The 13,630-nt window shown below is 43.9% G+C and overlaps 1 protein-coding gene across 1 annotated transcript; it reads right to left on the bottom strand.

Moving 5' to 3' along the window:
- Window positions 1-643: 643 nt before the first annotated feature.
- On the bottom strand, window positions 644-7,775 carry HSBP1 (heat shock factor binding protein 1). Its single transcript, XM_075939986.2, has 4 exons — window positions 7,621-7,775; window positions 4,872-4,938; window positions 4,569-4,688; window positions 644-2,129 (listed from the first exon to the last, which is right to left on the bottom strand). Exons 1-3 carry the CDS (start codon window positions 7,771-7,773, stop codon window positions 4,570-4,572), a joined length of 339 nt encoding a protein of 112 aa, XP_075796101.1. The 5' UTR covers window positions 7,774-7,775; the 3' UTR covers window positions 644-2,129; window position 4,569.
- Window positions 7,776-13,630: the final 5,855 nt, after the last annotated feature.

A 13,630-nucleotide genomic window follows, 5' to 3' on the forward strand; every position in this document is an offset into this window, starting at 1 on the left:
AGAATCTTATTTTGCTAGATTCATTGTTTATATTTATGTCTTGAATAAGCTTATTGTAACTCAATTAGTACAAACAGTCTGTGCATATCTTAAATGATAGTAATTGAGTGAAAGGCATTTTTTGCACAAAATTATACTTTCCAGATTACCATTTATCTACTGATACTGCTAAAGAGACTAATCGTACAGGGAAATACTACCTGAACAATCTAAGTATATAATAACTTTTCCATTAAGCAGAAATTTTCCACTAAAATAAATATAGATGAGAAAATTTACTTATATCTCCCAGAAAAATTCTAATGCTAGTTCTCTGCCAAACTCTTATGCAAAGAAATTAAAATTTGATTTTTTCCCCCCATAGAAAGTTATTGCTAATGTCTTCATATAAGAATACACCTAAGAATTAAAATGACACTCAACCACACTTTGAACATAGTATTGCAAGCACCCAGATATACAATTTCTATATCAAATTTCCTTATGTGGTTACATTTACATTAACCATAAGTGTGCAGATAACTTCATTACACTTAATATACCTGAAACATCTATGCAAAGGCCTTTGTGACTTGTATAAACTCCAAGTTAAAAGCTTTTGTGCATGCCCATACAGTATTTTACATTATATAATTTGACTAAGTTACCATTTAACAATTTTATTAGGTATTTTTAATGACAGTACAACAAATGTAAGGCTGGTGGTACAGTACACATTTTCCACAATCAAAAAATTTCACCTAACATTTTGAACTCTCAATACAATTTTCACTGTTTTGAGAAATGACATATCCCTACATATTGCCTTCATAATTCCAATGAAGTTAACTTAGAGGCACTCATACCAGCATTAAGTGTGGTACAGTATAAACATCTATCTATAGAATTATATCAGCTTTGTTATTAGTGACTGCTTAGAGTCATCTCTCAAACAAGTTGTTGGGAAGTATTAATCTCTCAAACCAGTCGTATAGTATCATCCGAGTACTTGAGTCATTTTTCTTCATAAACCGTGAAAAGATATAGAAAGATTCTTTCAACAAAGATTTGTGATTTCCAAATGCTCAAACTCAATCTACTGAATTTAAGAAAAGGTAAAAAATTGATATGATTAAGAAAAAGGTAGACAGTTTCTGAAGCAGGGTATTATGAAGATGCTCTCCTATTTGTTGCTCATAATAGCAGGATTTTATAACTTAAAAATGGATTCCCTCCTTCCAAGATTACCGAATACTCCGCTTCTCAGCTAAGCGGCTTGGTTTTATATACAGTGCCAATGATTTATGCTCAAAGACCAGGTACTCAGCATTTCCTAGACAGTGTCTTCTTATAATATACCCAATACTTAAATGCTATTTTTCAACTATGACACTGATGATGAATGTATACTAGGAGGGTTTTGTTGTAGTGTCTTGCTATACTACTACAAACTCTTAGCTAAGAAAAATGTCATCATGGGATTTATTGATAGCATCTCAGCATTCTAAATGAATAACCTACTTGAGCTACAGTGGTTTCTTACCCTTTGGAGGGATGTTTCTATCACATCACTTCACCTTCCAATTCTTAGTCATGACACCATACACTAGGTGAAGTAACGCCAGGAGTACAAGTAAAAAAATGTGTACACCTCACATCTTAAGTATCCAAGAGCATTTTACTGGATGCATTAAAAACAATATATTATTTTGTACTGGTATAATGATTGATGCTAAGACTATAATTCAATTTCAATCTTGTGCTTCGCTCCCCAAAAGTGTTAAGTTACAATATGACAAGTACTTTTTCAATTTGACAGAAATCACTAGATTTTTAGTCATCAAAAAGAAATTAAAGTACAGTAAAAAAAGTCTTCACGAAAAATTCCACTCAAATTCAGTAGTTATAGTTAAGCTCCATCAAGTGTATTTTAATACAATTGATCCTTATAACAAGAATTCAAAAAGTGTGAAACTACACTGCACAAATCAAAATATACTAATCTAAATCTAGCTATACAATATACATTAGGAATGCAAGCTCTATAACCATATAAAATGCTTTTACATACACCATTTGCAAAAAATTCTGTAATCCTGTGGATCTGTAAAAAAAGTGTATTCCAGCATTCATCATAAATTATTGGCAACCTGTTGAGGGGAAGACAGAATATGACTATTAACAGGAATTTCACTACAGAAGCATGCTATAATTACAGTTACAGTAATTGATTCCCTGTGACCTAAGGGAAGTATAAAAAATCCCTCAGATTTAAAAGTAAAAATTAAACTCTAGTGCAACTAAACACTTAACTTTACTTACATGAATAGTCTATAATTCAACAAATGTTCAAGAATAAAACCAGTCAGCTAGCTATAATTACAAAAAAGAGTTTGCTGAATCAAGACCTATGTTTACTTCACTTTGTTTTAACATCCTAAGAAAATACATTCATCAGATAGTCAAGATGAAAGCATCCTCTCTCAATTATTTCTCCTTCACAGAGATTAACCACCAGGCTCCCTGTAAGGTGCGGGCCTTTGTGGGCATGTACCAAGAATTTCAGTTTCGCCCACCCTCTCAGCAGAGCCATGCCCCAAGCTGCTCCTGGGGCTGGGCCACATGGCAGGTAGCTGCCTCGTGGGCTGGGACTAGAGCCAGACTGTGATGCAGCTGCTCCTGGATTGGGACTAGGGTTCTAAAAATAGCACCGCAGCCCTGGTTCCAGCCCCTATGCACAGAGCAGCCACCCACCATGCTGCCCTGCCTGGCAGATGCAGGTGTCAAGATGGCAGAAGAGGAAGGAAGGGGTAGAGGGAGAACTAAAGAGAAGGTTCAGGTAAGGAGAGAAAGGGACTTGTGCAGAGAGGGGAAGAGAGGACCCAGGCAGGAGAAGAAAGGGAAAGGCACCAAGGGCAGGGTGGAGGAGAGATAAATGCCAGGAGGCCAAGAGAAGACAATGAGAGGAAAGGGCAGGAAGGGAGGGAGGGAACAGGATGGGAGAAGGAAGGAGGCAGGGTGATTCTCTGGGAGAGGAAAGGGGAGAAGCAGAGGGGAGGGGCAATGGGGGCAAGAGGGAGGAAGGAGTGGGTGCCTGGAGAAGAGGGGTTGAAAGAAGGGGTTGGCACAAAGAAGGTGGGGGATGGAGCAAGTCATTAAACTGGGGCAGAGGGTGGTGAGGGGGTGGGCACCAGGGAGGAAGAGGGCAAGAAGGGCAGGTGCTGGGAAGGCAGGGGCAGTGAGGGAAGAGGGAGGACTATGCAGGGGGTAAGGGAAGGTGCAGATGCCAGGGGGATTGTGGAAGTGAAGCAGAAGGGCAGACACAGGAAGGGGAGGGTCAGGTACCAGAGGGCAGAGGAAAGAGGCAGGGCAGGTAGATGGGGGAGTTGTTAGAAGAGGTGATGGGGAGGGCTAGAGGAGGGGTGGGCACAGGGGGAAAGGGCAGGTGCAGAAGTCAGAGAGGGGGCAGGTCCCAGGAGGCTAAGGGGAGTGAGAAAGGCAGCAGAGGAGGGTGAGGGGCAGCAGCAGCAGGCGGCACCTGGGGAACAGATGAGGCAAGGGGAAGGTGGAAGACATGGCAGCAGAGGGTAAAGAGGAGAGGTTTATAACTTGGGTGCCACAGTGGCACACGTCCAAACAAGCACACAAGACCTTAATATTGGTGCACAAGACAAAACTCACTCATGGATGGAAAATCTTAAGAGGGATCAACCCCTGAGGTAGTGTCCATAATAACATTAGAGAGAAGCTATCTGGTTCTATACCTGAAGTTGTGAAACTATTCCAAAAGCATTTTACTAGTCACCTTGAAACCACTGCTAATTTACAATCTTGCACTAGCATGATTAGTGCTTTACTGTTTTCAATTAGTTGCCCTCCTATTATTACAAAAGTGGATTTGGGAAACTGAAATGAATCTCAACGCCCATGAAATGTATCCCACTAATTAAAACACATTCATAGGTCGAGCATATGTCATAGTAGCTTCAGCGCACCAACAGCACATTCACTATGCTCTGCAACAACCTTGATTATTTATGAGTTTCTTAGTGGGGACTTTGTCATTCTTTATCTGCTGTGCCAGGAGCTATACTTTACTTGGCTGTTTCTTGAAAAGCAGATAGTGTTTTTGTGTGACACATACTAGTAGTACTTCCAGGGAGGCAGAAAGGTTGAAATTAGATGGTGAGGGGGGAATGCCTAATATTATATATTGTTCAAACATTAATTGTATGCTGTCAGGGTAAAGGAACAGCAGAGAACATAGCCATTTCACCATTTTGCTCCTTTAATACATTCTATTTTTTTAAATTTCTACTTCTAATATTCTGTACCACTTTTCACTTAAGGAAACAGCCTGTCTAAAGAGGCTGGTAGGAGCTTTCAGTTTTCTGTATCTAGAGCACGTTCTAGAGCTCATTGCATGATAAAATAGAATTTTTTATTATAGTATTTTCAGAATTATTCTCTGGAGATTTCAGACTCTGCCTCACACACCAGAGGCTGAAATCCTGGTCCCTTTAAAGTAAATGGAATTTTGCCATTTCAGAACAGGATTTCACTCAGAAAGTTAAGAAGAATTCCCTCACTTTAACTCTTGTGAGTAGCAGGCATCTTGTTCTCTCCTTCCAATTCTTCCACTCCTGCTTGTGTCATGAGGTCTGCAATGTTTTTCTCCAGATCATCAATACGACAGCTCATGTCATCAAGTTAGCTTGAGTTAAAGAAAATTAACTGTAATGTTTACACTTAGTAGCAGTTTATCATCATTTGATTACATCCTTACACATTGTTACAGTGCCTTTAGAAATCTGGCTTGCAAATTTAGAATTTAATATACATAAATATTTCTACACTTGCCATCAGAGCCATTTTACAAGAAGAAAGGATATTTCTTCCAATGATCTGGTCAGACATTGTCTGAAATTTATCTTGCATCTGTTGAAGCAGTGTCTGTACCTAAAAGGGGAAAAAAGTAAATAATTAAACAAAATATCCCTTTTTACAATACTTTGGTATAATTATGTCACTACTGATCTCAACTTGTTTCACACAAAATTATACATTTGGACATTACCATTGATCAAATGTTCATAGTAACACAAACTACTCTGGAAACTCCATGCCAAAAATAATTCAGAAATTACAGTGTCTTCCTTACAGGATTTCAAAGTGCTCCACAATTAGGGATGTAAGTGACCAGTCTACTATCCAATAAGCAAATCCTTATCGGATAGCTGACTAGTGACTCGAATAGTAACTCCCCTCCTCCCCTTTACTGCCTAGCTCTAGCACGGCTCTTGCAACATTTCAAAAGTAGAAGTGCTGCGGGGAGCCTGGGGCAAGCTGGGTACTCAAACAGTCCCCCGCTGGCACCAGACTCCTTGCAGCACTTTGCTTCTGAAATGTACAAGAGCCCTCTGGGGGCTCTTGTACATTTCAAAAGCAGGGAGCGTGGGTGCGGGGAACTGTGAGTCCCCCGCTGGCTGTGCTCCTTGTGGCACTTCTGCCTTTGAAGTGTAGCAAGAGCTAATTGATTAGTTGATGCAAATTACATTGACTATTTGATTAGTTGATAATCTAAATTTAACATCCTTATCCACAATAAAGATGTTAAATAGCGTGTAATTGACTAATACAATAGTCGATGCATTTTTGCATTGACTATTCAATTAGTCGATTAGGGCAGCATTGCCCCTTTGAAATTCAGATGCAACACCGCATAGAGCCTGGGGTCAGCTGGAGTGACCCTGGGCTCCGTGGGCTGCTGCCCCTTTGAAATACTGCTGCAGCATTTCAAAGCGGCAGCACTGCACAGAGTCCAGGGCATCCCCAGCTGATCCCGGGCTTCATGTGGTGCTGCCACTTTGAAGTTCTCCCCTCTTCTCCCCCCCTTGCTCCCTCTGATAGATGTAAGTGATAGATCTGATAGAAGCAGCAAAGGGAGGGGAGCAAGCAACTAGTCGACTATCCTGTCAACTATCCGATAAACATTTGACTACTCCTTAACATTCCTAATCCACAATCACTCAAAAAACCTTAGAGAAGCTCTATATACCTTACACCCACCCAAGAGTGTACCAATGAAGAAAGTGAAATGGTGTAACTTCTGAGGTCTACAAACTGAGTCAGTGTCAAAAACTACATCAAAGCCCAAGGAAGGCTCAGCGTTGGGCTTTAGCCACACACTCATTCTGCATCTCACATATGCAAGACTCTGAGAAAACACACTTGTTCTTAATATTTTCAAAATACAGCTCAATCTCTCACACACAAAAGGTCTTAAATTACATGACTAGCTCTGAACTACTCTTGCTGATAGATACCTGGCCAACAGCCCCGTGACACTAGTTCAGCGGTTCCCAACATTTTCCAGATGGGGACCCATTTTGACAATTCAGAAAGACTTGATGACCCAAGGCAATTCAAAAATGAGAGGATGAGGGGGGCAGAGTCACTTGGGGAAGACACTGGGCGACCCTTTTGAAATGTAATGGCAACCCATATTTGGGTCCCAACCCATAGGTTGGGAAACCCTGCACTCCTTAAACTGGATTGGGGTGGGCGCAGCCAAAAAGCTGGGTGTGGGGAAACCATCACACTGAAGTGTCCTCACAAGACAAGAGGTATTGATAATGCAGGCACCAATCAACCTCTTAACTCATCTCCAAAAAACGGCCCCGGGTGCCGGAGAAGAACGCTTTCAAAACACCTAGGTTTGTCATCCTGCACGTGGCCGACCCTCCCTCAGTTGGGCTGCCTTGAGGATTAGAGCTGCTAATGGGGGAAGGGAGAGATAAAAAACCAAAAGGTACCAAATCGATACAGCTGTAGGAAGGGGGGGGTAATTCCTTCCCCCCCCCCAACCCAAAGCTTCTGTAATATCGGTGCTGGGGGCAACCAGCGCCCCAGAAAGGGCCCTACACTGGATGTGGCAGGCGTGCAGGGATGTTAACGAGTAACCAATTAGCCAGGGTAGACGGTTAACCACTCCCCCACCCCCGGCTGTGGGATCCCGTTCAACCAGTGAGCTCTTTAACCGGGGTTTTACAACCCTGACTTCGAGCCCCTCCCCCCCCCCACGTAGTGTAACGGGGGGGGGGGGGCAGGGAGTGGAGTTTACATGACACAGTCGCTCCTTGGCTTCCTATGCAATGCGCCCCCCCCCCCGGGCACTGCCCAGCCGGAGTGTCTCACTCGCCCCGCCCCCCCCCCCAGGCACTGCCCCCCCCGGGTGTCTCACTCGCCCCGCCCCCCCCCCAGGCACTGCCCCCCCCCCGGGTGTCTCACTCGCCCCGCCCCCCCCCAGGCACTGCCCCCCCCGGGTGTCTCACTCGCCCCGCCCCCCCGGGCACTGCCCCCCCCCCGGGTGTCTCACTCGCCCCGCCCCCCCGGGCACTGCCCCCCCCCGGTGTCTCACTCGCCCCGCCCCCCCCCCCGCGGGCACTGCCCAGCCCGAGTGTCTCACTCGCCCCGCCCCCTTTCGGGCTCCTGCGCGCACCCCCTGCCCAGCGCCCCCCTCGGGTTCCAGGCCGGGGTCGCCTGCGCAGCCAACGGCCCCGGCCGCCGCTCGGCGTCCCGGCCCCAGGTACGTCCCCCCCCCTCCGCTGCGCCGCCTCAGGCCCGGCCCGGGCCCCTCACCACGGCGGTGAGATCCTGCACGGTCTTGGGGTCGGTCTCGGCCATGGCGGCGGCTGAAGTCAGGCCCCGCAACCGTCTCCAAGACACTGGGACGTCCGCGCCTCGCCCCGAGATTTCCGCCCCGCTCGCGGCTCTCGCGAGGAGAGGGAGCATTGTGGGGGATGTAGTCCGGCCTGGCTAGGGAGGGGGCGGGGCGAGAGGGCCTAGACTAGAGTGGGGGAAGAGGAGCGCGGGAGGGGAGGGGAGGGGAGAAGAAAGGGGGTGCAGGCAGGGGAAGGGGAGAGAAGAAAGGGGGTGCAGGCGGGGAGGAAAGGGGGTGCAGGCAGGGGAAGGGGAGAGAGGAAAGGGGGTGCAGGCGGGGAGGAAAGGGGGTGCAGGCAGGGGAAGGGGAGAGAGGAAAGGGGTGCAGGCAGGGGACGGGGAAAGAGGAAAGGGGGTGCAGGCAGTTTGTAGACCTCAGAAGTTACTCTCCACCCTGGGCTTGGCCCCTTCTCCTCCCTCAGCTCTGGGGAGGAGAATGGAAGAAAACCAGGGGATGGTGCTGTTGGGAGAAGGCAGGCCCTTAAGTCCCATTCCACATGGGATGCGCTCAATCAGATGTACTTTTGCGTGTCTCTGTGCTTGAACATTTTTTAATAACCTACCGGTGCCAGACACACATCACCACCCTGTGTTACACTGTGCCTGCCTCTTTAAGTCCACGTCTGCGCACAGGGCCTTCATACCATGCCTGCTTCCCTAACACACAAAACATAACGCCCCAAATGGATGCTGCTTTATTTTTCAGACCGTTGATAACATTTGTTGTTATGTAAAGTGTACTAAAGAGCAACTGAACTTCATACTTCTTCAAGCAACAAAAATACCAGATGCACTTGACATTACATCACAATCGACATTACATCTTATTTAGAAAATACCAGACATTTATATTTTCTCAATTTGTTTCCTGAACAGAAAGCTCAAATACTAGACAGTCCGGTTCAAAACCAGACACCTGGCCACCCTACTCAGGAAGGCGCTTCTGTCACCCCCAGGCAGCATTATACAGATTATGTACAATATGGGGGTTTTGCACCTACTTCCTAAGGATCAGATGTGGGCTACTACTGAAGGCATGATATGAAATGTAAGGAATCAATTAATGTTCATCTTGTACAATAGACCTTGTGTTTTGGTGTCTGGAACATGGACTGTATAATTATCAGGCATTGAAATTGATTAATGTAAAGAGCACTTAAAAGAGAAAGAGAAGGTTTACTCTTTCAACCTTTACTTGCAGATTATTCAGCTTTGAACCTAACCTGGCTGTTTGTTTTTGTGTTTAAAACAAAAGCTTTGTTTATACTGAGATTTAATAGTTTTGCTCGTGCACTTACAAAATCACAAATAGGAGAAAATAAAAAATATTTCTAGTCTCAAAAATGATCTTATCTGAAGTAATTCTCTGCTTTTTTTGACATTTAATTTTGAAGGTGAATGTAAATGAGCAGGGAAACCTAATTTGTAAGCATTTACCAGTAATATGGATTCAGAAGGGTGATACCTGCAGGAACAGTAACATTATGTTTTTGCAATGAAGGTCAGATATGTTACATATATGGACTGATGATTAGATGATTAAAATAAATATATTTTGGGATCTGTGGCATATTATCTTTAAGAAAGAAACTATAAGTAAAATGTGATTGTGAGCAGTTAGGTCACAAAAATTAGGGTTGCCAGGAATGCCCAACTGAAAAAGGACTGCGCCATTAACAGACTGGGCAACCGTGTAGCAGGACTAAGGCAGGTTCTCTGTCTTCCCTGGGTCTACATGGTTTCCAGAAGCAGTGACGTGTCAGGCACAAGGGTAGTCAGGAGGACTTTGTGTACTGCTCCTGCCCCAAAAGCTGATTCTGCAACTCCCATTGGTCGGGAACCGTGGACTATAGGAGTTGCAGGGAGGTGCCTGTGGGTATGAGAAATGTGCAGAACCTGCTGGCCCCTCCACCTATGGGTTGCAGAGACATGTTGTGCTTCTGGGAGCCAGGTCAGGCAGGGAGCCTGCCTTAGCCCTGCTGCACTGCAAACCAGGGGACACCTGACTATAAGTACTGCCCCCTCACCGCAAACCCCCTCTTGCACCCAGTCCCCTACCCCAGGTTGGAACCCCCTTCTACACCAAAAATCCCTCCCAGATCCTGCACCCAAACTCCTGACTGAATCCTGAGCGTGCTCCTGCTACCCAAATCTTTCGTCCCTGGCCCCAGCCAGGAGCCGACTCCTTTACCCAGAGCCTTTGTACCTGCAGCCTCTGAAAAATGGTGTAAAATAGTTCTTCCTGCTCAGTGAAATTCTTTGGCTTGTGTTATGCAGGTCAGACTATATAATCATAATGGATAATCCAGGCTATGTGGATTCATGCTGTTACTATTGAAAAACAAGTACTTGTGATCTTAGATTAACATCTCATCTAAACTGCAGCCCATCTAGCTGTACTCTCACCCTGGCTGCAATGCTGGAACATTTGCACAACAGTAATAACTCAGAAAAAAATACTATATTATGTTATTCTGTCAAGTGGTAAGTAGTCCCTTTATAGTAATTATTTTTAGATCTGGATTTCAGGTGCAGTTGATGTTTTATTGACTGAAATGCTTGGAGACCTACCTTTTAAAACTCTAATCCCCTCTTCTCCATCACTTAGGGTATGTCTACACTTGCACCCTAGTTCGAATTAGGGATGTAAATGCAGGCATTCGAAATAGTAAATGAAGCGGGGATTTAAATATCCTGCGCTTCATTAGCATGATCTCACTGGCACACTACTTCTAATCACAGCTGATTCGAACCAGGAAGTGCGTGCCAGGACAAATTAGTTGGAACCAAAGCCCTTGGTTCGAACTAACATTACTCCTCAAAAACTAACGCGTCCCGGCACGCACTTCCTGGTCCGAATCAGCTGTGATTTGAACTAGCACGCTGGAGAGATCATGCTAATGAAGCACGGGATATTTAAATCCCTGCTTCATTGATTATTTCGAATGCCTGCATTTTCATCCCTAGTTTGAACTAGGGTGCAAATGTAGAGATACTCTGTGGAATGAATCTAAGGGATCTCATTAAAGTTCCTAGGAAAAGAAGTCTCAGCATAGACACAAGGAGTAATTTTGAAATAGCAATTATAGTTGATTGGATTTTGACTTGGGTAATTAGTGAGCACTTTGGCTGAATGCTTCTTCAGCAGAGTTTTAAAGGGGAGAGAAAGGAAGAGTTCTTAGTGGAGATTCTGCACCCAGTGGGACATCAGATCAGAAAGCAGATCAGTCTCATGGGCACTGGCTCTTTATGTTTGGTCAGTGAACAGATTGGACCCCTATATAATGAATTCCTCCTCCTTTCTCTATAGTATGGATTCGTAGACCTGCCTAAGCATCACACATTAACCACCAGGACAGTCCGAAATCATCGATGGTTACAGAGGTTCTAAGCACCCTCAGCTCTCCTGGCCTTGCATGTTGGTGGCAAGATGCCATGGAAGAGATCAGGATGTGGTCCTTTAGCAGAGGAGAAATAGTTGTTGCAATCCTGACAACCAGTGGTAGCACATTTTCACTGAGAAAATTAAAAACAAAATTGCCCTGGGAGTGAACAAACCACAGACAGACACAGTAGTTGTTTCTGGAGAAGATGGCAAAACTGGATCGGTTTTTCAAAATCCCACTCAGTGCTTTAGTCTGCTTCTAATTTACCCACAAACTAAGATATGTTCCTGTATCTTGACTGTTCAAAATAGTCAACAACAAGGCAGACTGTGAGGGACTCCAAAAAGATCTTACCAAACTGAGTGATTGGGCAACAAAATGTCAAATGAAACTTAATGTGGATAAGTGTAAAGTAATGCACATTGGAAAAAATAACCCCAACTATACATACAATATGATGGGGGCTAATTTAGCTACAACTAATCAGGAAAGAGATCTTGGGTTTATTGTGTATAGTTCTCTGAAAACGTCCACACAGTGTGCAGAGGAGTCAAAAAAGCAAATAGGATGCTACGAGTTATTAAAAAAGGGATAGAAAATAAGATGAAGAATATCTTACTATCCCTATATAAAGCTATAGTACACCCACATCTTGAATACTGCATACAGATGTGGTCTCCTCACCTCAAAAAAGATATTTAGGCATTAGAAAAGGTTCAGAAAAGAGCAACTAAAATGATTAGGGGTTTGGAACGGGTCCCATATGAGGAGAGGCTAAAGAGACTTGGACTTTTCAGTTTAGAAAAGAGGAGACTGAGGAGGGTTATGATAGAGGTATATAAAATCGTGAGTGGTGTGGAGAGAGCGAATAAAGAAAAGTTATTTACTTGTTCCCATAATATAAGAACTAGAGGACACCAAATGAAATTAATGGGTAGCAGGTTTAAAACTAATAAAAGTTCTTCACACAGCGCACAGTCAACCTGTGGAACTCCTTGTCAGAGGAGGCTGTGAAGGCTAGGACTATAACAGAGTTTAAAAAAGAGCTAGATAAATTCATGGAGGTTAGGTCCATAAAAGGCTATTAGCCAGGGGGTAAGGAGTGGTGCTCCTGGCCTCTATTTGTCAAAAGCTGGAGAAGGATGGTAGGAAACAAATTGCTTGATCATTGTCTTCAGTACCCCCCCTCTGGGGCACCTGGTACTGGCCACTGTCGGCAGAAAGGATGCTGGGCTAGAGAGACCTTTGGTCTGACCCAGTATGGCCATTCTTATGTTATTATGTTCTTACGTGGCCAAGCCACTATTGTAATTTTTTTTTATTGGATGATGATTACTCCTTAATATACAAGAAGCACAGTTATGGACCCAAGAACTGAAAGAGCAATACTTGACCATTACAGCAGTGATGGCTCTTTCATTTTACCGGCACCTTTGCAGGTACGGCTGCTTAAAGCTCCCGTTCAGTGTGGATTGCTTTTCTCGGCCAATGGGAGCTGTAGGAAGAGGTATCCCAGTCTACATTGGCCAGGAACAGTGGTCCACAGCTGTACCTGAAGAGGCACAGGTAAACAAAGTGCCACTAGGAGCTAACTGGGGTGAATTGTATCCGGCCCATGGATGGGTTATTGCCCACCACTTAGTGCCTTTTGAAAATGGTACTTAGGCACTTTTCAAAATATTATCCTAAGTCGACAGTATTACCATTTGCATTTCCAAATTAGACAATGAAATGTGACTAACACATATTTAGATATATGGTAAATTGGAGTAAATGCATTAAGAGCCAGGGAAGTTGTTGGGCAGCTGTTGGGTGTGTGTGGCCGACGTGAAGTTTTTAACTGAAATTATAAGAACGAATGAAGTTATTTTCTACCCTTAATGGATTCTTTGCCTTTTGAGCCTAATCAGTTGAGTCATTGGTATTGCTCAAAGGAACAATACAATGAAGTTATTTGGTGATTTAACACGTAAATCAATAAGCCTGCATCTTCATGATTTGAGCTCATTAATTAAATCTGCCTTCTTCTCAGCCAAAGAGAATGTAAATTAAGACTTTGATCCTGCAAGATGCTGAGTACCCTCAACTTCCATGGGGAATTGTGGATATTCTGCAGCTCCAGGGATTGCTCAATTGTAGAACTGAGCCCTATTTTTTTGAAGTTCTGGGCCAGTATTATAATGAACAGAGGAAGAGCAGAATACTGCAGAAGAACAGTCACTTGCTTGAGGAGGACACTGTAGTTTAGGTACTAATTAAACACTGTAGATACTAATTAAACACTGGGGAGTTTCTGGTTTAAATCCTAAAAGTGCAGGTACTGATGTACTTAGATGATAGTCTGTCTTCCAAATGGGAAGGTGAAATTTAATCCAGGTCTGAGACCTAAAACAGCAAAAGTAAGAGGAATAGAGAGTTATTAATGCAAACTTATTACATGGTACAAATTATAATGGCTTTTTCTGGGTAAAAAAAGATTGCATTGCAGATGGGATGCACATCATAAACTGCAGTCTCAACATAACTGTAATTAAATGCTGCCT

Source organism: Pelodiscus sinensis, chromosome 12 (genome assembly GCF_052426305.1).
Source record: "Pelodiscus sinensis isolate ZL-2025 chromosome 12, ASM5242630v1, whole genome shotgun sequence".
NCBI classification, from domain to species: domain Eukaryota; kingdom Metazoa; phylum Chordata; order Testudines; family Trionychidae; genus Pelodiscus; species Pelodiscus sinensis.

Excerpts from the sequence above, each read along its gene's own strand:
- HSBP1 (XM_075939986.2), bottom strand. The coding sequence starts at position 7,773 with ATGCTCCCTCTCCTCGCGAGAGCCGCGAGCGGGGCGGAAATCTCGGGG. Across the intron at positions 4,939-7,620 it reads TGCAGGATCTCACCGCCGTG|GTACAGACACTGCTTCAACA; the intron begins GTGAGGGGCCCG and ends TTCCCCTTTTAG. Across the intron at positions 4,689-4,871 it reads TGACCAGATCATTGGAAGAA|TTGATGACATGAGCTGTCGT; the intron begins ATATCCTTTCTT and ends ACTCAAGCTAAC.